General features: G+C 41.2%; 1 protein-coding gene across 1 annotated transcript; it reads left to right on the top strand.

Moving 5' to 3' along the window:
• The first annotated feature begins 3,664 nt into the window (after positions 1-3,664).
• On the top strand, positions 3,665-12,120 carry LOC133217098 (heat shock factor protein 5-like). Its single transcript, XM_061362240.1, has 7 exons — positions 3,665-3,685; positions 5,701-6,466; positions 7,513-7,881; positions 9,720-9,814; positions 10,619-10,978; positions 11,481-11,637; positions 12,113-12,120. Exons 1-7 carry the CDS (start codon positions 3,665-3,667, stop codon positions 12,118-12,120), a joined length of 1,776 nt encoding a protein of 591 aa, XP_061218224.1.
• Positions 12,121-26,684: the final 14,564 nt, after the last annotated feature.

Here is a 26,684-nt window from a genome sequence, read left to right as displayed (position 1 = left end):
AGGCGTGGTCTTTGTTGTGGTTGTTACCTTGTGGTAGAGCCCCATGTTGTTGTTGTTGACTGGTGTGCGGCGGTTCCTTGGGCACCTTGTGGCATCACAGAATGGTTTGGGTTGGAGGAGACCTTAAAACTCTATCTTCCCTCTGGCAGGTTAAAGCCATTCCCCCTTGTCCAAAGCCCCTCTCCAGGGTCCCTGTAGCCCCTTTAGGCACTGGAGCTGCTCTAAGGTCTCTCCTTAAGAAGCCTTCTCCAGGCTGAACCAGCCCAGCTCTCTCAGCCTGGCTCCAGAGCAGAGCTGCTCCAGCCCTTGCAGCTCCAGGGATGGGGCAGCCACAGTTTCCCTGGGCAGCCCGTGCCAGTGCTTCACCACCCTCCTAGTGAGGAGTTTTTTCCTAGAGGCTGACCTAAATCTACCCTGTTTCCACTGGGAGCCATTCCCCCTCGTCCTGCGGTTGCCGTCCCTCTCCTGGCAGGGGGCACGCCTGCCCCCAGGCTTGTGCTGCCCGTTCAGTGGGGTGAGCCCGGTGCCCGCCCTGCCAGCACGGGACGCGTTGCACCGGCTCAATGCAAACACCGGGGCCCGTCCATGCCCCACAGAGCCCCGTGCACGCCGCGCCGTCGGGGCACGTCCCCGGCGGGTCTCCGCAGCGCACGGCCATTGGCCGCCGGTTCCCGCCGGGAAACGGTGACTGGCGCCTGCGCGCGCAGCCATTGGGAATGGAGCGCGCGGTGCGCGGGCCCGCGGGCACTCTGAGGAGAGCTGAAAACCACCCCGAGCAAAGCAGCTCGCTGCTAACCCGAGGCTGTGTGTGCCGCAGCCGGCCCGTGAGGTGCGGTGCGGGGGTTGGAAGCGTTTGCCTTGTCCTGAGGGACGGTGCTGGGTGTGCACAGCTGCCGGTGGTGTTCTTGCTCCTGTTACACTTTATTTCTCTACCTGTGATTAAGCTACGGTGACTCTCCTGCTTGTGTGAAGCTCCAGTGAAACGACACAACTGCTACAAAGCAGTGTGCTGTTGTGTATCCCCCAGGATAGCACGGAGTTCTAGCCTGGTGGAGTTACCTGTGGTGTTAATTTCGCACACAAATCCACCTCCTGGGGCTGTGGCTGTTCGGGGACCGGGCCGGGTGGGTTTTTTCCCTGTGGCACTCGCTGTTAGCAAACTGAGAGCTATTTCTATGAGGGAGGTTTGGAATAAAGAAGCTTGTGCCTTGCTCCATAGGATGGGTTAGACTGGGAGAAGTTTCTGTGCTCAAAGCAGGAGCAGCTTCAGAGCTGGACTGTGCAGCTGAGGGAATGTGACCTTGTCCTTGGTGGGCAGCAAAGCACCACACAGCTGCTTCCTCTATTCCACTTGCTCCTGCTGTGATAGGGGATGGAGGACTAAAGCAAGGAAGTGTGTGTGTGGAGGTGTGTGTCAAGATTAAAAAGAAAAAATGGTCTGAGAAGTGCAAGAATTGAAGAAAATAACACAAGTGAGGCAGAGGCAACCACTGGCACCTCCTGTGGGTAGGCTGATGCCAGTCTCTGAGCAGAAGATGAATAATCCTCCTAAAACCCTTCCTTTTCTCTCGTTGCTTAGCATGATCCCTGTTCTGGTAGTCTGTGTCACCTGCCTGGGGGTGTCCCCTCCCAGCCTGCTGTACACCCTGCAGCATTCCCTGTTGAGGCCTCAGGGCTGTGCAAACGCTGTTCAGCAAAAGCTGCATGGCTGTGTTGGGCTGTTCTGGTCAGAACTAAACCACAGCACCATGTGAGCTGCTGGGAAGGAAAGGAATTCTGCCCTGGCCAGGGGGAGCCCATTTGAGAGGAGACAAACGTCCCTCTGGAGGTGGTGGTGCCCCTGTGGGCAGGTGGTGCCAGGGCCTGTGGGCTCCCACTGGGGGGTGGCACTGTGAAGTGGGGAAAAAAGAATGCAGGAAGAAAAAAACCAAACCAAACAACTCAATAAAAATCAGAAAAAGAGAAAAAACAACCTGAAAAACTCAAAAAAAAAAAAAAAAAAAGGAGGGGGGGGGAGAGATAGCAAACCCACCTGCACAAAAAAACGAGCGCCTTTTCCTCCTTTGCCACAAACCTGAAAACCCCACGAACCAGAAGAGGGGGGAAAGAGGGGGGGGGAAGTGGAAAAAAATACGGATAAAATCCAGCAACATATAAACAAAATAATAATAAACTATGGTGGAGTGTGGAGGAGAGGAGAAAAAAGGCAGGGTAGGGAAAATGGAAAAAAGAGAGCCCCCACCAACTGGTAGAGATAAAAAGGTGGGGGGGAGGGAAAAAAAGGGGGGTTAAAAAATTGAGAGGAAAAAAAGAAGTGGAAAAAAATCCTGGAAAAAAAAAACCCGGAAAAAAAAAACAAGGGGGGGGGGGGAACCCGAACAAACAGAAACTCCACCCAAAACCCTACGGCAGCTTGGAGCAAAATCCCAGCCAAAATAAAAAGGGGAGGGGGGAATAACCCCAAGACTGTGGGGAAGAAATCAACCAACTGGGGGGGGCGGGGGAAGGTGGGGAGGGGGAAATTTCGGTGGGAGAAGGGACGGGGGGAGAAAAGTGGCAGGGGAGACAGGGGATGGGCTGTGTGGAAAAACCTCACCAACCAGAAGAGAGGAGGGGGGGTGGTGTGAAAAAGTGGATAAAATACACTGATAAAAAATATAGATAAAATCCAGCAAAATATAAATAATCGTAATAAAAAATGGAAAAAAGGAACAAAGAGAAAACAAAATGCAAAAAATATCTGAGGGTAAGAAACACCAGAAAAAAAAAAAACCCAAACTTAACAATCCCAGAAACTCAACAAAAACCACACCACCTGCCCCCCCAAAAAAACACCCAAAACAAACAAAAAGGACTAAAGTGGGGAAACCCAGCAAAAGAAAAGGAAGGGGGGGGGGGGGGGCAGGTGAAGTGTGGAGGGGAGGAAAAAAAGGCAGGGGGAGAAACTGGAAAAAAAGAACCCCCCGCAACAACCGGTGGAGAGGAAAAAATGGTAGTGGGGGGGAGGGGAAAGAACTCGGGGGGGTTAAAAAATGTTGAACAGAAAAAGGTGGAGAAAAAATCCAGGAAAAAAAAAGGAACATGGAAAAAAGAAAAAGCCCAACCAAACAAAAACTGCACCCAAAGCCCCGCACCAACCTGGGGAGAAAAACCCAGCCAGGAAACAGTGGGAGAGAAAAAGGGGGAGGGAGTAAAATGGGGGGGGGGAAGTCTGGGAAAAAAGCGTGGAACAAAAAACACTATGGAAAAGAACTGGGGGCGGGGGACGGAAGGCAAAAAATCCCCGAACAACTCTGGAGGGAGAGAGAAAAGAGAAACCTGTGGGGAAAATATAATTAAAAAAAGGGGGGGGGGAGGTGAAAACGGGAGCAGGAGGGGAACTGGAAGGGGGAAAATGTGGGGATAAAATAACCGTGGGGTTAAAAAGAGTGGAACAAAAACCATGGGAAAAAAAACTAGGGAGAAAAAAAAAAAAGGAGAGGAGGCTGCCACCCAAATGGATTGCCCTGTTGGTGGCACTGTTGCAGAGAGCGCCATTTGTAGCTGATGCCCAGCACCGTCTCTCTGTCCTGGCACCTTAGGCTTAGCGTCAGAGTCTGGACATTCACGCTCAGGGAGCTGGTGTCTTGATCACTGAATAGTGGTGTCCAGTGAGGCTTTAGAGATGGAGTTTGATGCGAGTCAGGTAAGTGAGGCTATCCATGTTGGTGGCACCCTTCCAGAGCGCTCTCTGTGTAGAATGTGTCCAGCTATTTGTTTCTGTCCTAAGGCGTGAGGCTTAGGAGCAGGGTCTGGATATTGGCACATAGGGACCTGGTTTATGGGGTGTCTGAGAGTGCTGCCCTGTGTGGTTTAGGTGGTTAAGCAAAGGTGGATTGCCATGTTGGTGTCACTGGTGAGGAAGGCACCATGTTTATGTGATGCCAAGCACCAGCTTTCTGTTTCTTATGGTATGCTGAGCATCATAATTTGGACGTTTGCACTTTGGGAGATGTTTTGTGGATCATCAGAGAGTGCTGTTCAGTGAGGCTTTACAGGGAGGGGGTTTTACGTGTGTAAGTAAGTGACGATATCCATGTCGGTAGCACTGTTCCAGAGGACTCCCTGTGTAGAACATGTCCAGTTACTTGTTTCTGTTCTAACCCGTTAGCCTTGGGAGCAGGATCTGGACATTTCCACTTAGGGAGCTTGGCCTGTGGCACTTGAGAGTGCACTGCATGGGCAGCACGCAGATGCACTTCTATGTGGCTAAGCAAGGCTGGATTCCCACGTTGGTGGCCCTGTTCCCAAGGTATACCTGTGTAGGTGCTGTGCAGCATCTTTCTGTCCTGGCACACCGTGTGTCCATGATCCAGGCCACCTGTCTGCATTCAGCAGAGGGGCAGAACGCAGATGGTGCTTTTGGTGGCAAACAAGGTCTCTTTGCCGTGTTGGCGGCACCGTTCTGCAGGTTTCCCTGTGTAGGTGATGCTCAGCGACTGCTTTCTGTCCTGGTGCTACGTGCTTGGGAACAGCAGCTGGATGTTGGCACTGTGGAGCCGTGCTCCAGCACACCAAAGTGATTCAGCAGAGGGTCAGTACGGCAGTGGTGTTTAAGGTGGCAAGGCAAGGGCAGATTGCCATGCTGGGGGCACCTTTCTGGAGGTCCCCCTGTGTAGGAATGAAGTTGATATTTCCATTACTCCTCATAAACCCCAGTGGATTATTTTCGGTGGGCTTCAGCTACAGAATGAGCAGTGAGAAGAGTGGGAGCAGGGTGCTCACAAGTGGGCTTTGTTACCCTTAGCAGGCACCAGAAGGTTCTCTGAAGCTGCTGATTGTTCTGGGAGAGTTGGGCTTGGAGAGGAAGGTGTGCAGGGAGCTGGGTTCATTTAATTGTGTTTTTTTCTGAGAGGAAAACTGTGAGTTGAATTTGTCTTTCCTTTGGGAAGAAAGGAGTTTTTGTTTTGTTGGAGTGCTGGGGTCTGCTGATGTACATGGGCTTCTCTTTGGCTTCTCCACTTGCTGCCTTGAGCCCTCTGTGTGCTTATGAGGGAGAGTTTAGTGCTGCCTTCTTCCTTGAGGTCTAAGAACAACAGCCCGGCAGAGAAAGGAAAAGTGCAAGGAATTTGCTTGCTGCCCTTAGAGTGGTATGCAGAAAGAATGTTGGCTCTTTTCTGAAGGTGTTAAACCTCTGAAGAATTAGTTTGACCTGGCATGAAGGGAACGGTGGAATAAGGTGTGGATACTGTCCTGGATTTGGCTGGGCCAGAATTGATTCTCTTCCCTGCGGCTGGCGCAGTGCTGTGTACTGCCTTGGTTCTGGGAAGCACGCTGGTAGCACACGGCTGTTTTAGCTGTTACTGAGTAGCACTTCGGCTGAGCAAGGACTTTCCAGTCTCTCCTGCTGTGCCAGTGAGGAGGGGCAGGGGAATCCTGGAGGAAGCAGAGCCAGGACACCTGGTACATAAAGTGGGGGGAGTCAGCCGGAAGGCGCAGGTCGCCCCTCGGGTCAGGCTGGGTACCGCTGAGCGGGTGCTGAGCAGTTGCGTTGTGCATCACTGCTGGTTCGCGTTTCCCTTTTCCCTGTCTAGTTCTAGAGGAGCAAAGTTTGTTGGAGAGCTGGGATGAGCTGTTGCTAGTGATGAGATTTGAGCTTTTGTCTTGTTGCTGCAGGTTTGTTTTTGAACTTCTTGCCCTGATTTTGTTCTTGGGGCTGAGGGAGCGGGGAGCGGCCGAGGGGACCGGCGGGGCTGGGGGACCGGGGAGCCGCTGCGGGCCCGGCGGGCTCTGGCGGTGCTGCGGGTGCGGCTGTGCCGAGGGCGAGGCGGGGCCGGGGCCGGCGGGCAGCGCTGGCTGAAGCCGGTCCCGTGCCGGGCGGCGCGCGGGCCGGTGTCGCTTCCCCAGCGCGGGCCGACGGGGCCGGGCGTTGCCTGGCGGGCGGTGCAGCGAGAGCGGCCGGTGCGTCCGTTGTCGGGGAGCGCCATGGAGGGCCAGCGGCTGCCCGGCGCTGTCAACCCCAGCCACTTCCCGGCCAAGCTCTGGCAGCTGGTGAACAGCCCGCGCTGCGGCTCCGTGCGCTGGGATGCCCGTGGCGAGGGGCTGCTCATCGACCAGCGGCTCTTCGAGCGAGAGCTGCTGGGCGCGGAGGCGGCCGGAGACGGGGTGGCGCTGGCCGCCGAGTTCTTTAAGACGAAGAACTTCGGCAGCATCATCCGACAGCTGAACCTGTACGGGTTCCACAAGCTGGGGCCGGGGCCTGTGCCCCTGCAGGACCCGGCGGGGGGCGATTGCGGCAGCTCCGCCGGGGCCCTGCTCCACTTCTACAGCCCCCATTTCCGCCGCGACCGCCCCGAGCTACTCGTGCGTCTCAAGCGCCGGACGAGCGCCAACAAAGCGAAGCTGGCGGCCGGCCTGGAGCTGCCCAGCCGCCTGGCCCAGCTCTCCCAGTGCTCGCCCTCGACGCTCGGCGAGGCTGCCAGACCCGGTGAGCTGGGGTGGCCCCGGGCTGCGGGCCGAGAAGCACTGGGTGCTCTGGGGTTTGGCGATCAGCACCCCCGCACGGAGCAGGGTTGCCTGACCTTGCTGGCGGCCGCTCAGCTCCGCCGGTGCGGGAAAGCCGTTGTTGTTCGTGCAGGGAGATGCGGTGCCAGCAGGCACGGGGAGCGAGGTTCGCGGGTGGTTCGCTCTGCCCCTCGGCTGCAAGACAGCCTCTGTCGGGGGCTGCAGTAAGAGCACCATCACCCTGTCTCTGTGGAGCTGGCACAGCCCTACCAGATGACCGTTACTTCTCCTTGAAGGGTTGCTCCATAAGCTGTCGTTAAATCTGTGTGAAGCGATGGGTAACCGACCGTATGAGGGCAAGTACCATTCCATGAAACCATAACTGACTGAGAGAGGAAACCAGGGAAGACGAAAGGGAATATCTTGGAAGTAACAAAACGGCAAAGTCTGAGCTTTTTTTAGACTCAGCTGAATCGGTTGAGCTACCTGGGAAAAAGCTGGCTTTGGTTTTGTTTTCCTTGACAAGCTGAATGACTTGTGATCAAGTGCTCTCAGAGTCACGTTTAGGATTTGGACATTGCCCTTGCCTTGGCTGCCCGTGTGCTGTCAGCACTGGAGTTTGGTAGAGCCCTGCTTCAGCATTCCCCCTTCATTTTACCTTACTGCCGGATGTAACACGCAGCACTTCCTAAATGGCTTGCGCCGGTTTAGTCAGCTCCTGCCCATTTTGATTTGTAATAGCACTTTTCTAAGCATTGATCACTTGCTCCTGAGGGTTTCAGGAGGCTGAGTGCTCCAGAGATGACTGTGTGTTGGCACAGCACTGATGTTCCTGTGTGTTCAGGTGGTAGTGCTACAGCAGTTACTCTATGTTTAGGTGTAAGAATAAATAGAGTCTGTTTCTGGATTAAGAATATTGGAGCAAAGGTGGTCTTCCCAGGGAACGTTGTGGAGTCTTGGCTCCTCATCCTGCCTTTCAGGGCTAGTGAAAACTCCTTCCCTTAGTCCTCGTTTCCCTTTGTTTTGCAGGACTGGTTACTTCAGGAGAGGCTCCACAACCTTGTCGTCCAGACAGCTGCTTTCCTTCCTCCAACAGAGCGGCCTCATGTCAGAACCACCCTGCTTTCCAGGAAACAACTTCCCAGCAGCCTCCGGCCCCTTCCAGACCATGGCAGGGTTCTGTTGGGTCGCTGCCAGGGCACTGGGCTTCCCCAGCTTTCCCAGGCCAGGGGGCTCCCGTTCCCGTCGTCCTCAAGAGTTGCACCGAGGTCACGTACACTGTCCAGACCGTGTGCTCCCTTCTGCCACTTCAGCGATGGGCTCCAGCTGGTGCTGCTCCTCCAGAACCCGGCAGCTGCGCGTCTCCAGGGCAGTGCTTGCAAGGCCGGGATCCAACACGTACGGCAAAAGTTCTCCACTTGCTGCTCGAGAAGTTCCTGCAAAGTGGTGCATGAAATGTTTTTCCCCAGTGCTCTGCCACTGCGTGTGTATCTGACGTGTGTGCTTGCAGTGAGATGTGTGTTCCCTGTCCGTTACTTGCTACCAGCCGGTGACAGAATGTGCTTTAGCTGCTCATTTCTTCTGGCTCTGATGAGATGAACTGTATCAGAGACAGAAGAGCTTAGAAATGCCTTCTCTGCAATGAGCAGGGAAGGACAAAAGTGTGTGGGTGAAGCAGGTGTGTGTGGAATCTTGATTCAGCTGGAAGAGCTGAATTGGCCCCTTTGCCGGCCGAGCCCATCAGTGGGATTTCCACAGGTGCATTTTTTCTTGCTGTTAGATCAGGCACTGCTGCAGGTGGCAAAAAACCCCAAGAAAAGGTGTTGTGAGTGCAAAGCATTCCTTTTGTGCACTGTTCCGCACTTCAGACCCATTCAGAGTTGGTTACCTGTCTGGGCTGCTACACGGTTATGTTTGTTCTCCTCCCCTTGATGTACAGGCATTACAGCACGTTTGATTCATGAGCTGCTTTCAGTATAAGCTCTACTAAGTGCAAGAGTTGTGCAATTTCTAGTTTACTTGTGGCTTTCTATAGCCTGTGATCTGGACTTTGTGTTTTATACTTGCCTCCTGTTTCACAAGTGCTTTTTCCCTTTGGGTTCTTCCTTTTCTTCTCTTAGGAGCTAGGCTCTTTGTACTACATGTTTGTTTCCTTAGGATCACTCCAGCAGGTTACAGCCAATCTCTCCTTTGCTCTCTCACCCTGTTTTTAGAGTAGCCCTTTAGGTTTCTTTGGTGGTTTTCTTGGGTTTGTCAACATGCTTTGGCGTTCCGAGGGACTGAGGCCCAGGTATCATGAGATTTTTGGCACATTGCAGAACTGTAATATGTTTGCAGGTCACAGAGTGTTCTTCTGAAAGATGTCCAGATTTCATCCTAAGGTTGCTCACAAGAAGCTTTGGAAGTAACAGGAGTCAGACACGTGTCTCGTGCTGCTGTGGAAGGATGTCCACGAGCTCGCTCCATGTTATTTAGCTCTTGTGTTTGTTGCTCCAAACTGGACAAAAGTTCCTTCATTTTGTATGAAAAAGGGGAATTGGTATAGGGATTAAAATCCATATTGGTTATCTTAGCAACTGTCTCGTGAGGAATCCCGCGTAGGTGTCAGGCATTGCAAAGAAACGGGTCTGATCACGTGGCCGTCTCAAGTCACACTTGTACCATTTAATTACTGTGAACATTGGCCAAGATTTGATTTCATCAAGGATTTCTCTCTCGCCCAGAAGGACTGCAGACTTTACAGATTGTCTGTCCTGCCAGTAGTGCCTTTCCTTGTAAGTTCTGTCTGCGTGTCACCAGAACCTGAGACCCGCAGAAACTGCTTCATCTACAGAGCTGCTTTTTGGAATAAGATCCCATTTTCATTCCAGTGTGTGTGTGTGTGAACATGCAGGTCCTTCCTGTGTGAATCCCCTTTCTGTGGTGTCTTGTGTTGAGACAGTCAAGCAGCCAAATCAAAAAGGTGATATTAAGACAGAGAAGAGTGAATATGAACATCCCGTGTGTGTGTGTTGGTTAATTCTACAATACGTATGTTTGAAATATGTCTACATAGTTTAGGAGAAATATGTTTTAAGGTGGAGAACTCAGTCTTACAATCAGTGGGGAGGTCATAATCCATTTCAGGGAGTTAGCTTACGGAGTGGTTACTGCAGTGTTTAATGCAAGTAAGCAATAGAACTGTGCACCCTGGGCAGCAGTTCTGGCAGTCTGATCCCTGTGTTTGAATTTTGCAGTCACCCTGCAGTGTTCACCCCCTGCCCAGGGAGGACCTCTGACTCTCAGCGCCAGTGCTGCGGCTGCAGCGTCCACCGACTGCGTCTTTGTGCAGGTGAGTGCAGCGCACAGAGAGCAGGGGGAAGGGAGGAGAGCCCACGCATGGACCGCAGGGTTCTGGGCTTGCGGCAGGAAGGAGAAAAGTTTGGCACTGGATCTGCTGTAGAAAGGGAAAGTAGCGTGGTTTGCCAATGCCCATTTCAAAGCACGGCTTTGAAACATGAAAGGGGCAGTGCTGTAACACAGGTAAGGTTTCAGGGCAGCGGCATAGTGGGTGTCCTCATCGGCGGAGTGTTTTTTTTTCCTGTAAAAGTGTTACATTTGACTTCACCATAATTCGCTTTAGTTCCTGAGTCTCCATTTGTCTTTGAAGGAAGCCCTTGCCTGCACAAAATGGGATTCTTTAATGTTATGATACTGGGAATCAGCCCCTCTTCTGAGCCCCAGACAGCTTGTGGCAGTCAAGCTTGTGGCAGTCAAGCTTGTATTCATTGGATGCATGAGAAGAACCAAGTTGACTTTTGGAATTGGCCCCAGCTCAGAGCTGTCCTATCTAGGAGAGCTTCAGTGCTTCCTGTCAATGCTTGCTAAAATTCTGGTGGAAATTGCACTTCATTGTGTGGCCTGGCTTATCAAATAGCAAAAGAACCTCAGTAAAAATGACAGGGTTTCCTTGTGCATTCCAGCAGCATGGAGATCCTTCTTGTCCCCAGAGGGGATAAGCAAAGCAAACTCTGCTGGTGTGTGCTGAATAAGGGTTGGCCTGCACAGTCCTCAGGAGCAGTAAAATCCATCAGCCCTGACTGAAAATGGTGGTGATTTTTTGATCTGGAAATTCCCTGTATTTTGTTTCTCACAGAGTCCTGAAGTGCAGCCGCCTCCTGCAGCTGAATGCCTGCCCTCTGATGGCGCACATCACGCATCTGAGGATGAGGAGAAGTTGCCGGAATTAAGTTATGAAGATGTATTTCAGTTTTTCAGTGAGTTGTATGCATCACACAGCACTGATGCAGTGACAACGAAGGCTGCAGAAGGCTGGGATGGAGAGCTGTTTGAAAGCTGCTTCAATGCGGCCGTAGAAAGCGCTGCTGCCGCTGAAACGGCACAAGACTTTGTGACCAACCAGGGAGCCCCTGAAGAGCAGGGAGAAGAGCTGGATCACAGCCCAGCGCAACTGTCCGAACTGTTTGTTCTGGAAGGACTGTTTAGTGCACAGCAAGTAAGTGCTAAAAGGAGGTAATACGTAAGCTGGTGCTGAGGACTCCTAGGTGGACAAGGGAATAAATTCTATGCGTCAATAAAAGCTGAAGATGTGGGAGTCGTGCCAGAGCCCCGCATGTCACAGTACACAGCACTGAGATGCAGGCTGTGGATATGTTTGCTGGAGGGTGACAATACCACAAAGGGAACACTGACTAACGAGGTGACTGTTGAAGTAAGAGGGGAAAACCCCACCATGCTGCCGAAGTGAGCGCACGAGTGCAACCTTTCTGGCTCAGATCACTAAAGAAGTTTCACAGCAGCCTGCTGATACATGTGCTGCATCTGTGTGCACAGCACCTGTGTGCTGCAACACAGGAGAAAAACAGCCTCTGATTTTCAAGTCGCAGGCCGCCTTTGGCTGGATTTGACTGTCCCTGATGGCAGCAGAGTTGCTGTGCGTGCTGCCAGGTGAGCCACAGGCAGGGCCTGATAATTCCTCGGTGTTGTTTGCTTCCTAGATCGCCACGAGCCGGAAAGCGGAGCCTGGAAGCGGGGCTGCTTCTGGAGGCAGACACCAGAATGAGGAGCGTGGGAACAGGCGGAGCAGCTGCCGGCTGGTTCCCTCCTGCGAGTCCGGCAGCAGCGCTCGGTACAGAACTGGGGCCCGGGTTCAGGGTCACACCTCTTCTGTTCTGTTTCCTAACTGTGAAGTCATTGATAGCTTTATTCATCAATTTATCTTAATTTATAGCTTTATTCCTAAATTTGCATCTTATTTATACCTATTTATAAATTTATGTCTTATTTATATCTTTATTCCTAAATTTCTATCTTATTTTTAGCCTTATTTATAAATTTATGGCTTATTTATAGATTTATTCCTACATTTCTAAATTATTTATAGCCTTATTTATAAATTTATAGTTAATTTATAGTTTATTCCTCAATTTATATCTTATTTATAGCTTTATTTAGAAATCTATACGTTATTTATAGGTTTAGTCTTAAATTTTTATCTCATTAATAGCCTTATTTATAAATTTATAGCTTATTTATAGCTTTATTCCTAAATTTGTATTTATTTATAGCCTTATTTATAAATTTATAGCTTATTTATAGCTTTATTCCTAAATTTGTCTCTTATTTATAGACTTGTAAATTTATATCTTATTTATAGATGTATTTATAAATTAATCTTATTTATAGCTTTATTCCTAAATTTCTATCTTATTTATAGCCTTATTTATAAATTTCTTGCTTATTTATAGCCTTATTTATATATTTATCTTATTTATAGCTTTATTCCTAAATTTCTCTCTTATTTATAGCCTTATTTATAAATTTATAGCTTATTTATAGCTTTATTCCTAAATTTCTATCTTATTTATAGCCTTATAAATTTATATCTTATTTATAACCTTATTTATAAATTTATATCTTATTTATAGCTTTCTTCATAACTTTGTATGTTATTTACAGCTTTATTCGTAGTTCTGTTATTTATAGCTTTACCCATAAATTTATATATTATCTATAGATTTATTGCTAATTTTTTAACTTATTTGTAGCCTTATTTATAAATTTATAGCTTATTTATAGCTTAATTCCTAAATTTGTATCTTATTTTTAGCTTTATTTAGAAGTTTGTATCTTATTTATAGCTTTATTTAGAAATTTATAGCTTATTTATAGCTTTATTCCTAAATTTGTATCTTATCTATAGCCTTCTAAATTTATATATTATTTATAGCCTTATTTATAAATTCATCTTATTTATAGCTTTATTCCTAAATTTGTATCTTAATTTTTGCTTTATTTGTAACTTTGCATTTTATTTATATCTTTATAAATTTATGTGTTATTTATATCTTTATTTATAAACATCTATGCTATTTATAGCTTTTTTCCTAAATTTATCTATAGTTTATATCTTTATTCCTAAATTTCTATCTTTTTTATAGCCTTATTTATACATTTATAGCTTGTTTATAGCTTTATTCCTAAATTTGTATCTTATTTATAGCCTTATTTATAAATTTATAGCTTATATATAGCTTTATTCATAAGTTTGTATTTTATTTGTAGCTTTATTTACAAATTTATGTGTTATTTATAGCTTTATTCCTAAATTTGTATCTTATTTATAGCCTTATTTAGAAATTTATTGCTTATTTATAGCTTTATTCATAATTTTGTGTTTTATTTATATCTTTATTTATAAATTTATGTGTTATTTATAGCTTTATTCCTACATTTATCTGTTATTTATAGCTTTATTCCTAAATTTCTATCTTATTTATAGCCTTATTTATAAATTCATAGCTTATTTATAGCTTTATTCCTAAATTCGTATCTTATTTATAGCCTTATTTAGAAGTTTATAGCTTATTTATAGCTTTATTCCTAAATGTCTATCTTATTTATAGCCTTATTTACAAATTTATATCTTATTTATAGCTTTATTCCTAAATTTGTATCTTATTTATAGCCTTATTTATATATTTATTGCTTATTTATAGCTTTATGCATAACTTTGTATTTTATTTGTAGCTTTATTTACAAATTTATGTGTTATTTATAGCTTTATTCCTAAATTTCTATTTTATTTATAGCCTTATTTATAAATTTATAGCTTATTTATAGCTTTATTCCTAAATTTGTATCTTATTTATAGCCTTATTTATAAATTTCTTGCTTATTTATAGCTTTATTCCTAAATTTCTATCTTATTTATAGCCTTATAAATGTATATCTTATTTATAGCCTTATTTATATTTTTATACCTTATTTATAGCTTTATTCCTAAATTTCTCTTTTATTTATATCCTTATTTATAATTTTATAGCTTATTTATAGCTTAACTCCTAAATTTGTATCTTATTTATAGCTTTATTTAAAATTTATAGCTTATTTATAGCTTTATTTAGAACTTTATAGCTTATTTATAGCTTTATTCCTAAATCTGTATCTTATTTATGGCCTTATAAATCTATATGTTATGTATAGCCTTATTTATAAATACATTTTATAGCATTATTCCTAAATTTGTATCTTAATTTTTGCTTTATTCATAACTTTGTATTTTATTTATATCTTTATAAATTTATGTTACTTATAGCTTTATTTATAAATATCTATGCTATTTATAGCTTTATTCCTAAATTTATCTGTTATTTATAGCTTTATTCCTAAATTTCTATCTTATTTATAGCCTTATTTGCAAATTTATGTGTTATTTGTAGCTTTATTCCTAAATTTGTATCTTATTTATAAATGTATTGCTTATTTATAGCTTTATTCATAACTTTATGTTTGATTTATATCTTTATTTATAAATTTATGTGTTATTTATAGCTTTATTCCTAAATTTATCTGTTATTTATAGCTTTATTCCTAAATTTGTATCTTATTTAAAGACTTATTTATAAATTCATAGCATATTTATAGCTTTATTCCTAAATTTGTATCTTATTTTAAAGCCTCATTTAGAAATTTATAGCTTATTTATAGCTTTATTCATAACTTTGTATTTTATTTGTAGCTTTATTTATAAATTTATGTGTTATTTATAGCTTTATTTATAAATTTGTATGCTATTTATAGCTTTATTTAGAAATTTATATGTTATTTATAGCTTTATTTCTAGATTTGTTATTTATAGGTTTATTTCTAAATGTGTATCTTATTTATTGCGTTATTCATAAGTCTGTATCTTATTTCTAGGTTTATCAATTTATGTGTTATTTATAGCTTTATAAATTTATATGTTATTTCTAGCTTTAATCATAATTTTGTATGTTATTTAGAGCTTTATAAATGTATAAGTTATTCATAGCTTTAGTCATAATTTTGTGTCCTATTTAGAGCTTTATTCATAAATTTGTAGGGTATTTATAGCTTTATTTCTAAATTTGTGTGTTATTTATAGCCTTATTTATAAATTTATATCTTATTTATGGCTTTTTTCCTAAATTTGTATCTTATTTATAGCTGTATTTAGAAATGTATGTGTTATTTATAGCTTTATTTATAAATATCTATGCTATTTATAGCTTTATTTAGAAATTTATGTTATAGCTTTAGTCATAAATCTGTAGGTTATTAATAGCTTTTTTAATACATTTTTCTTTTTTTATAGCTTTATTTAGAAATGTATATGTTATTTATAGCATTAGTCATAAATTTGTATCTTATTTATAGCTTTATTTCTAAATTTGTGTCTTATTTATTGCTTTATTCATGTCTGAATCTTATTTAGAGGTTTATTCATCAATGTATGTGTTTATAATGTAGCTTTATAAATTTATATGTTATTTCTAGCTTTAGTCATAATTTTGTATCTTATTTAGAGCTTTATTCCTAAATTTGCATCTTATTTATAGCTTTATTCCTAACTTTGTGTATTATTTATAGCTTTATTTAGAAATGTGTGTGTTATTTAAGGCTTTATTGATAAATATCTATGTTATTTATAGCTTTATTTAGAAATTTATATGTTATAGCTTTTGTCATAAATTTGTATGTTATTAATAGCTTTATTTATAAAATTGTGTTATTTATAGCTTTATTTAGAAATTTATATGTTATATATAGCGTTAGTCATAAATTTGTATCTTATTTATAGCTTTATAAATCTGTATCTTATTATTTTATTCATAAGTTTGTATCTTCTTTATAGCTTTATTCATCAACCTATGTGTTATTTATAGCTTTATAAATTCATGTTATTTCTAGCTTTAGTCATAATTTTGTATCTTATTTATAGCTTTATAAATTTATAAGTTATTTCTAGCTTTAGTCATAATTTTGTATCTTATATAGAGCTTTATTCATACATTTATGTTATTTCTAGCTTTATATATAAACATCTATCTTACCTATAGCTTTATTTATAAATTTATGGTATAGCATTTGTCATGAATTTGTTATTAATATATTTATTAATTAATTTGTGTTATAGCTTTATTTAGAAATTTATATGTTATATATAGCTTTAGTCATAAATTTGCATCTTATTTATTGCTTTATTTATAAATTTTTATCTTATTTATTGTTTTATTCATAAGTCTGTATCTTATTTAGAGCTTTATTCATAAATTTGTGTGGTATTTATAGCTTTATTTCCAAATTTGTGTGTTATTTACAGCCTTATTTATAAATTTATATGTTATTTATAGCTTTTTTCCTAAATTTGTATCTTATTTATAGCTGTATTCCTAACTTTGCATGTTATTTATAGCTTTGTTTATAAATTTATGTGTTATTTATAGCTTTATTGATAAATATCTATGTTATTTGTAGCTTTATTTAGAAATTTATGTTATAGCTTATGTCATAAATTTGTATGTTATTAATAGCTTTATTTAGAAATTTGTTACTTATAGCTTTATTTAGATTTTTATGTTAGTTATAGCTTTAGTCATAAATTTCCATCTTCTTTATAGCTTTATTTGTAAATTTGTATCTTATTTATTGCTTTATTCATAAGCCTGTATCTTACTTATCTTATTTGTAGCCTTATTTAGGAATTTATACCTTATTTATACCATTATTCCTAAATTTGTATCTTATTTTTATCCTTATAAATTTATATCGTATTTATAGCCCTATTTATAAATTCATATATAATTTATAGCTTTATTCCTAAATTTGTATCTTTTTATAGCCTTATTTATAAATTTATATCTTATTTATAGCTTTATTCCTAAATTTGTATCTTATTTATAGCCTTATAAATTTTTATCTTATTTATAGCCTTATTTATATATTTATAGCTTATTTATAGCTTTATTCCTAAATTTGTATCTTATTTATAGCCTTATTTATATATTTATAGCTTTATAGCTTTATTCCTACATTTGTATCTTATTTATAGCCTTATTTAGAAATTTATAGCTTATTTATAGCTTTATTCCTAAATTTGTATCTTATTTATAGCCTTCCTCAGAAATTTATAGGTTATTTATAGCTTTATTCCTAAATTTTATCTTATGTATAGCCTTATTTACGAATTTATAGCTTATTTATAGCTTTATTCCTAAATTTGTATCTCATTTATAGCTCTATTCCTAACTTTGCATGTTATTTATAGCTTTATTTATAAATTTATGTTATTTATCGCTTTATTGATAAATATCTATGTTATTTGTAGCTTTATTTAGAAATATATGTTATAGCTTATGTCATAAATTTGTATGTTATTAATAGCTTTATTTAGATTTTTATGTTATTTGTAGCTTTAGTCATAAATTTGCATCTTATTTATAGCTTTATTTGTAAATTTGTATCTTATTTATTGCTTTATTCATAAGCCTGTATCTTACTTATAGCTTTATTCATCAATGTATGTCATTTATAGCTTTATAAATTTATTTCTAGCTTTAGTCATAATTTGTATCTTATTTATAGCTTTATTCATAAATTTGTATGCTATTTATAGCTTGATTTATAAAATTTTATGGTATTTATAGCGTTATTAATAAATATTTGTGTTATTTATTGCTTTATTAACACTTTATATGTTATTTATAGCTTTATTAATACATTTGTATGGTATTTATTCCTTTATTCATAAATCTGCATGTTCTTTATTTATATTTGTATGTTTTATTTATAGCTTTATTTCTAAATTTGTGTCTTATTTATTGCTTTATTCATAAGTCGTTATCTTATTTATAGCTTTATTCATCAATGTATGTGTTTATAATATAGCTTTATAAATTTATATGTTATTTCTAGCTTTAGTCATAACTTTGTATCTTATTTAGAGCTTTATTCCTAAATTTGCATCTTATTTATAGCTTTATTCCTAACTTTGTATATTATTTATAGCTTTATTTAGAAATGTATGTGTTATTTAAGGCTTTTTTGATAAATATCTATGTTATTTATAGCTTTAGTCATAAATTTGTATCTTATTTATAGCTTTATAAATCTGTATCTTATTATTTTATTCATAAGTTTGTATCTTCTTTATAGCTTTATTCATCAATGTATGTGTTACAGCTTTATAAATTTATGTTATTTCTAGCTTTAGTCATAATTTTGTATCTTACTTATAGCTTTATAAATTTATAAGTTATTTATAGCTTTAGTCATATTTTTGTATCATATATAGAGCTTTATTAATAAATTTATGTTATTTATAGCTTTATATATAAACATCTACCTTATTTATAGCTTTATTTAAATATTTATGTTATAGTTTTGTCATGACTTTTTATGTTAATAGATTTATTTATAAATTTCTATTATTTATAGCTTTATTTAGGAAATTATTTGTTATATATAGCTTTAGTCATAAATTTGTATGCAATTTATAGCTTTATTTCTAAAGTTGTATGTTATTTACAGCCTTATTTATAAATTTATGTTATTTATAGCTTTATTCCTAAATTTGTATCTTATTTATAGCTTTATTCCTAACTTTGTATGTTATTTACCGCTTTATTTAGAAATTTGTGTTACTTATAGCTTTATTAATAAATATCTATGTTATTTGTAGCTTTATTTAGAAATTTACGTTACAGCTTTTGTCATAAATTTGTATGTTATTAATAGCTTTATTTAGAAATTTGTGTTATTTATAGCTTTATTTAGATATTTATGTTATTTATAGCATTAGTCATAAGTTTGCATCTTATTTATAGCTTTATTTATAAATTTGTATCTTATTTATTGCTTTATTCATAAGCCTGTATCTTACTTATAGCTTTTTTCATCAATGTATGTCATTTATAGCTTTATATATTTGTTATTTCTAGCTTTAGTCGTAATTTGTATCTTATTGATAGCTTTATTCATAAATTTGTATGCTATTTATAGCTTGATTTATAAAATTTTATGTTATTTATAGCGTTATTAATAAATATTTTTGTTATTGCTTTATTAGTACTTTATATGTTATTTATGGCTTTATTAATACATTTGTATGGTATTTATTCCTTTATTCATAAATCTGTATGTTATTTATATCTTTAGTCATAAATTTGTATGTTTTATTTATAGCTTTATCAATTTATATGTTGTTTATAGCTTTATTCATAATTTCATATGTTATTTATAGCGTTGTTCATAAAATTGTGTATTTTTTTTGTTTTACTCATAATTTTTATCTTATTTATAGCATTATTCATCAATTTATGTGTTATTTATAGCTTTATTAGAAACTTATATGGTGTTTATAGCATTGTTAATAAACGTATGTGTTGTTTATAGGTTTATTAATAGCTTTATGTTATTTACAGCTTTCTTCATAATTTTGTACGTGTTATTATAGCTTTATTAATAAATTTATGTTACTCATATCTTTTTTCATAAATTTGTATGGTTTTTAAATCTTAATGAATTTATGTTATTTATACCTTTCTTCATAAATTTGTTATTTATACCTTCATAAATTTGTATGTGTTATTTCTACCTTTCTTCATAAATTTATATGCTTTTTTTAGCTTTATTAATAAATTTATTGGTATTTATAACTTCATATGTGTTTATAGCGATAATAAATCTGATGGTTTAAATAGCCGTGTTTGTGTCTTAATGTTAAGAATAGCGCTGACATCTGTGTATCAGAAATTGTTAATCTGGTCTGTGTTCTCAGCACTGCCATCCCCTCTGTACTTTGGAATCCACGTTGTGGGAACTATTAATAATTGTGCCTCTTGCCTTTTCTCCTCGAAGGACCAACCTATGGGGGAGACATCCCCCCACATCTTCTACCTGGGGTCACTTTGTAGGTAAGCAGGTGTTGACAAGGCAATTGGAAAAGTGACCCAAACCCTCAGGCTCTTGAGCCCCATTGGAAATCATTCTTCTGGCGGGTCACGTGATAAAGCTCACAACCAGACTGTAATTTGGGATGTGCATTCTCCAGACCCCACTACACCTGAGAAAGCTCGTGTTTGTTTCTTACTGGTTGGTGGAGACATTGCTGTTCCCTTGCTGATCACGTCTGTGGGGATCTGGTGACATCCGTCTTGCCGGTTTATTCTCCAAACCTGAATCTCCTGGTCAGGTCCCTTGACCTTGCTCCTTCTATGGCAAAACCGGCCTGAGTGGTGTTCTATGTGGCTTTACAGAGATGGACTCGTAGTTGTGTAAGTAAGTGGGAATATCCAAGTTGGTGGCACTGTTTTGGAGGGCACTGTGTGTAGGACATGCCCAGCTATTTGGGTTTTTTCCTCTGTCCCTCTTCACATTCTTCTGCCCCTCTTCTTGTTCCTCTCCTCCTCTTCACAATCCTTTGCCGCCTGCACATTCCTTTGCCCGTCCTCATCCTCTGCCACTATTCTTTCTTGGCCCCCATCACAATCTTTTGCTTGTCTTCACAATCTTCTGCCCTTCTTCACAGTCCTCTGCCCCTCTTCAAATTCCTCTGCCCTTTTTCACATTATTCCATCAGTTCTCTTATTCCTCTACCCCTCTTCTCATTCTTCTGTCCCTCTTCTTATTCCTCTGCCAATCTTCTCATTCCTCTGCCACACTTCCCAGTCGTCTGCCCCTTGTCTGTTTCCTCTGTCCCTCTTCACATTCTTCTGTCCCTGTTCTCGTTCCTCTGCCCCTCTTGTCAGTCTTCTTCCCCTCGTCTTTCCTCTGCCCCTCTTCTCAGTTGCCTTCCCCTCTTCTCATTCTTCTGCCAGTCTTCTCAGTTGTCTGCCCCTCTTCTCTTTCCTCTTTCCCTCTTCACAATCATTTGCCCCCTTTCACATTCCTGTGCCCATCTTCACATTTCTTTGGCAATCTTCTCATTCCTCTGCCACTTCTCACATTCTTATGCCCCTCTTCACATTCCTCTGACCCACTTCACAATCCTCTACCCCTCTTCTCATTCCTCTGCCACTCTTCAAAATTTTCTGCCACTCCACAATACTTTGCCCATGCTCAAAATCCTCTTACCCTTTTCACAATCCTCTGCCCTCTTCATTACTCTCTGCCCCTCTTCACATTCCTCTGACACTCTGCACAATCCTCTGCCTCTTCTCAAATTCCTGCGACCATCTTAATCCTCTGCCACTTTTCTCATTCCTCTGCTCCCATCACAATCTTTTACTCGTCTTCACAATCCTCTGCCCCTCTTCACAGTCCTCTGCCACTCTTCAAATTCCTCTGCCCCTCTTCACATTGTTCCATCCCTTCTCTCATTCCTCTGCCTCTCTTCTCGTTCCTCTGCCCCTGTTCTCGGTTCTCTGCCACTCTTCTGAGTCGTCTGACCCTCCTCTCATTCCTATGCCCCTCTTCTCGTTCTTCTGCCACTCTTCTCAGTCCTCTCCCCCTCTGCTTTTTCCTCTGTCCCTCTTCTCATTCCTCTGCCCCTCTTCTCACTTGGCTTCCCCTCTTCTCGTTCCTCTGCCACTCTTCACAATCCTCTGCCCCATCACACTCCCCTGCTCCTCTTCCCATTCCTCTAACCCTCCTCATGTTTCTCTGCCCCCCTTCACATTCCTGTGCCCCCCTTCACATTTCTTTGCCAATCTTCTCATTCCTCTGCCACTTTTCACATTCCTCTGACCCTCTTCATATTCTTCTGCCCGTCTTCTTTCTTCTGCCACTTTTCACAATTGTCTGCCACTCCACAGTCCTTTGCCCATCCTCATAACCCTCTTAACCTTTCCACAATCCTCTGCCCCTCTTCATTATTCTCTGCCCCTCTTCACATTCCTCTGACACTCTGCACAATCCTCTGCCACATTTCACTTTCCTTTGCTGTTCTTAATCCTCTGCCACTCATTCCTCTGCCCCCCTTCACAATCTTTTGCTCATCTTCACAATCTTCTGCCCCTCTTCAAATTCCTTTGCCCCTCTTTACATTATTCCAACCATTCTTTCATTCGTGTGCCTCTCTTCTCATTCTTCTGCCCCTCTTCTTATTCCTCTGCCCCACTTGTCAGTTGTCTGCTCTTCTTTTTCCTCTGCCCCTCTTCACATTCCTCTGCCCCTCTTCTTCTTCCTCTGCCACTCTTTTTAGTCGTCTGCCCCTCGTCTTTTTCCTCTGTTTATCTTCACATTCTTCTGCCCCTATTCTTGTTCCTCTGCCCCTCTTCTCAGTCCCCTTCCTCTCTTCTCATTCTTCTGCCGCTCTTCTTATTCCTCTGCCCCTCTTCTTGTTCCTCTGCACTCTTTTCAGTCGTCTGCCCTTCTTTTTTTTCCTCTGCCCCTCTTCACAATCCTCTGCCCCTCTTCATTATTCTCTGCCCCTCTTCACATTCCTCTGACACTCTGCACGATCCTCTGCCACATTTCACTTTCCTTTGCTGTTCTTAATCCTCTGCCACTCATTCCTCTGCCCCCCTTCACAATCTTTTGCTCATCTTCACATTCTTCTGCCCCTATTCTTGTTCCTCTGCCCCTCTTCTCAGTCCCCTTCCTCTCTTCTCATTCTTCTGCCGCTCTTCTTATTCCTCTGCCCCTCTTCTCGTTCCTCTGCCACACTTCTCAGTTGTCTGTCCCTTGTGTTTTTCTCTGTCCTTCTTCACATTCTTCTCTCCCTCTTCTCAGTCTTCTTCTCCTGTTCTTGTTCCTCTGCCCCTCTTCTCATTCCTCTGCCCCTCTTCTTGTTCCTCTGCACTCTTTTCAGTCGTCTGCCCTTCTTTTTTTTCCTCTGTCCATCTTCACATTCTTCTGCCCCTCTTCACAATCCTCTGCCCTTCTTCAAATTCCTCTGCCCTTCTTCACATTATTCCATCAGTTCTCTGATTCCTCTACCCCTCTTCTCACTCATCTACCCCTTTTCTCATTCTTCTGTCCCTCTTCTTATTCCTCTGCCAATCTTCTTGTTCCTCTGCCACACTTCTCAGTAATCTGCCCCTTGTCTGTTTCCTCTGTCCCTCTTCACATTCTTCTGCCCCTCTTCTTGTTCCTCTCCTCCTCTTCACAATCCCTTGCCGCCTGCACTTTCCTTTGCCCGTCCTCATCCTCTGCCACTGTTCTTTCTTGGCCCCCATCACAATCTTTTCTTGCCTTCAGAATCCTCTGCCCCTCTTCACAATCCTCTGCCCCTCTTTAAATTCCTCTGCCCTTCTGCACATTATTCCATCAGTTCTCTTATTGCTCTACCCCTCTTCTCACTCGTCTACCCCTCTTCTCATTCTTCTGTCCCTCTTCTTATTCCTCTGCCAATCTTCTCGTTCCTCTGCCACACTTCCCAGTCGTCTGCCCCTTGTCTGTTTCTGCTGTCCCTCTTCACATTCTTCTCTCCCTCTTCTAAGTCTTCTTCCCCTCTTCTCGTTCCTCTGCCCCTCTTCTTGTTCCTCTGCCACTCTTTTCAGTCATCTGCCCCTCATCTTTTTCCTCTGTCCCTCTTCACATTCTTCTGCCCCTGTTCTCATTCCTCTGGCCCTGTTCTCAGTTGTCTTCCCCTCTTGTCGTTCCTCTGCCCCTCTTCTCAGTCTCCTTCCTATCTTCTCATTCTTCTGCCAGTCTTCTCAGTTGTCTGCCACTGTTCTTTTACCTCTTTCTCTCTTCACAATCATCTGCCCCCTTTCACATTCCTGTGCCCATCTTCACTTTTCTTTGGCAATCTTCTCATTCCTCTGCCACTTCTCACATTCTTATGACCCTCTTCATATTCCTCTGACCCACTTCACAATCCTCTACCCCTCTTCTCATTCCTCTGCTACTCTTCAAACTTTTCTGCCACTCCACAATACTTTATCAATACTCAAAATCCTCTTACCCTTTTCACAATCCTCTGTCCTCTTCATTACTCTCTGCCCCTCTTCACATTCCTCTGACACTCTGCACAATCCTCTGCCTCTTCTCAAATTCCTGCGACCATCTTAATCCTCTGCCACTTTTCTCATTCCTCTACTCCCATCACAATCTTTTACTCATCTTCACAATCCTCTGCCCCTCTTCACAATCCTCTGCCACTCTTCACAGTCCTCTGCCACTCTTCACAGTCCTCTGCCACTCTTCACATTATTCCATCCCTTCTCTCATTCCTCTGCCTCTCTTCTCATTCCTCTGCCCCTGTTCTCGGTTCTCTGCCACTCTTCTCAGTTGTCTGTCCCTCCTCTCATTCCTCTGCCCTTCTTCTCGTTCTTCTGCCACTCTTCTCAGTCGTCTCCCCCTCTGCTATTTCCTCTGTCCCTCTTCACATTCTTCTGCCCCTCTTCTCATTCCTCTGCCCCTCTTCTCACTTGTCTTCCCCTCTTCTTGTTCCTCTGTCACAACACATGCAGAAAGCAGCATGCAGTTCCAGTGCCTAAAGGGGCTACAAGAAACCTGGAGAGGGGCTTTGGACAAGAGCCTGCAGGGACAGGACAAGGAGGACTGGCTTTAACCTGACAGAGGGGAGATAGAGATGAGCTCTTCCCTGAGAGGGTGCTCAGGCCCTGGCACAGGGTGCCCAGAGAAGCTGTGGTTGCCCCATGCCTGGCAGTGCTCAAGGCCTGATTGGGCACAGGGGCTTGGAGCAACCTGCACTAGTGGAAGGTGTCCCTGCCCATTTAAGGGGTTGGAAGTGGGTAAGTTTTGGGGTCCCTTCCAACCCAAACCAGTCTGTAAGTCTGACTTTTCACAAGCACGAGGAGATGAGACTGGAAGTAGACAAACTTTCTTCTAGAACAGGCAAAGTTTTCGGTTCAATCTGCTTAAACTATTAGCACCCTCATCATCTGTTGGCAGAGAGTTCCACAGCTTAACTAAACATTGCATGAAGACTTCTTGCTTTTGTTCGCCTTGAACATTTCTTCTCACTATGGGGTTGCTCTGTAGAGTAATAATTACTTTGATACCAATACCTATTCTGAAGCCTTCCGGCTAGGAATCCAAAGGTGAGGAACAGTTATGAGATTCATAGAATGGGTTGGGTTGGAAGGGACCTTCAGATCATTAAGTTCCAACTCCCTTGTCATGGGCAGGGGCCCCTCACCCTAGACCATGTCACCTGAGGTTCTGTCCAACCTGGCCTTGAACACTGCCAGGGATGCAGCATTCACCATTTCTCTGGGCAACCTGTGCCGGTGCCTCACCCCAAGAACAAAAAAACAACCAAAAAACCCCACCCCGTGTGGGAGGAAGGGGGGGGAGGTGAAGTGTGGAGGGGAGGAAGAAAAGGCAGGGGGAGGAACTGGAAAAAATGAACACCCCCCCCCCCTTCAACCGGTATAGAGAAAAAAATGGTGGGGGGGGGAGGGGAAAAAACTCGGGGGATTAAAAAATGTTGAACAGAAAAAGGTAAAAAACAATTCCAGGAAAAAAAAAGGAACATGGAAAAAAGAAAAATCCCAACCACACAAAAACTGCACCCAAAGCCCCACACCAACTTGGGGAGAAAAACCCAGCCAGGAAATAAAAGGGCAGGGGGGGAGAGGGCAAAAAAACCCTAACTCAAAACCATCAATAAAAACAACCTCCCCCAAAACCAAATGAAACCCCGGGGCCGGTGTTAGTGCAAGAGGGGAAAAAAAGGGGAGGGGGTGACAAAAAATCCCCACCCTTGTGAGGAAAACCCAACAAAACAATGGGGGAAAAAGGGGCGGGGAGGAGGGATAGGGAAGAAAGGGGCGGGGGGAAAACTTGGGGAAAACCCCACCAACCAGAAGGGAAAATGTGGGTGGGGAACCAAGTGGGGAGGGAATTGTGCATGTGGGAATCCTTGGGATAAAAACCTACCAGCCTGGGGGGAAACAGTGGGAGAGAGAAAGGGGGAGGGAGGAAAATGACGGGGGGGGGGGGGTTGGGGAAGTGGAAGATAAACGCGTCGAAAAAAAACACTATGGAAAAAACTGCAGCAAAAGTAAGAAAACCACCGAAATAAACAAACACCAACAAATACTGCCCTCAAAAAAACCCACAAAAACTCCAAAAAAACAGGGGGAGGGGCGGGGAGAGGAAAAAAAATCCCCGAACAACTCCGGAGGGAGAGAGAAAAAAAGAGAGAAACCTGTGGGGAAAAAAAAAAAATCAAAAAAGTTTGTGGGGAGGGGGTGTGAAAACGGGAGCAGGAGGGGAACTGGAAGGGGGAAACCGTGGGGATAAAATAACCGTGGGGTTAAAAAGAGTGGAACAAAAACCATGGGGAAAAACTAGGGAGAAAGAAAAAAACAAAGGAGATGCTCAGCAACTGCTTTCTGTCCTGGCGCTACGTGCTTGGGAACAGCGGCTGGATGTTGGCACTGTGGAGCCGTATATCACCAAGTGTGGTATTTATTCCTTTATTCATAAATCTGTATGTTCTTTATAGCTTTAGTCATAAATTTGTATGGTTTATTTATAGCTTTATTAGAAATTCATCAATTTATGTGTTATTTATAGCTTTATTAGAAATTTATATGGTGTTTATAGCATTGTTAATAAATTTATGTGTTATTTATAGGTTTATTAAAAGATTGATGTTATTTATAGCTTTATTCATAAATTTATATGTTATTAGTAGCTTTATTTATAAATTTGTATGTTCTTTACAGCTGTGTTAATACATTTATATATTTCTAGCTCGATTAATAAAATTTGATTATTTATAGCTTAACATTATTATGTTATTTATTGCTTTAGTCATAAATTAGTATGCTATATATAGCTTAATAAATTTGCAGGTTTGTTATAGCTGTATTAATACATTTATATTTTATTTATAGCTTTATTCATAAATTTGTATTATTTACTGCTTTATTCATAAATTATCATGTTATTTATAGCTTTAGTCATAAATTGGTATGTTATTTTTTAGCTTTATTTATAAATTTATATGTTACTTATAGCTTTCTTCATAAATGTAT

Source organism: Neopsephotus bourkii, unplaced genomic scaffold, assembly GCF_033783945.1.
Source record: "Neopsephotus bourkii isolate Nb327-2 ecotype Australia unplaced genomic scaffold, CSIRO-AGI_Nbou_v1 NB_1098, whole genome shotgun sequence".
NCBI classification, from domain to species: domain Eukaryota; kingdom Metazoa; phylum Chordata; class Aves; order Psittaciformes; family Psittacidae; genus Neopsephotus; species Neopsephotus bourkii.
Note: the sequence above shows the minus strand (reverse complement) of the source record. Positions and strands in the feature narration are given on the sequence as shown.

Coding starts and splice junctions, on each gene's coding strand:
- LOC133217098 (XM_061362240.1), top strand. CDS start 3,665: ATGGAGTTTGATGCGAGTCAG. Junction 9,815..10,618: donor CCGACTGCGTCTTTGTGCAG/GTGAGTGCAGCG, acceptor TGTTTCTCACAG/AGTCCTGAAGTGCAGCCGCC. Junction 10,979..11,480: donor GACTGTTTAGTGCACAGCAA/GTAAGTGCTAAA, acceptor TTTGCTTCCTAG/ATCGCCACGAGCCGGAAAGC.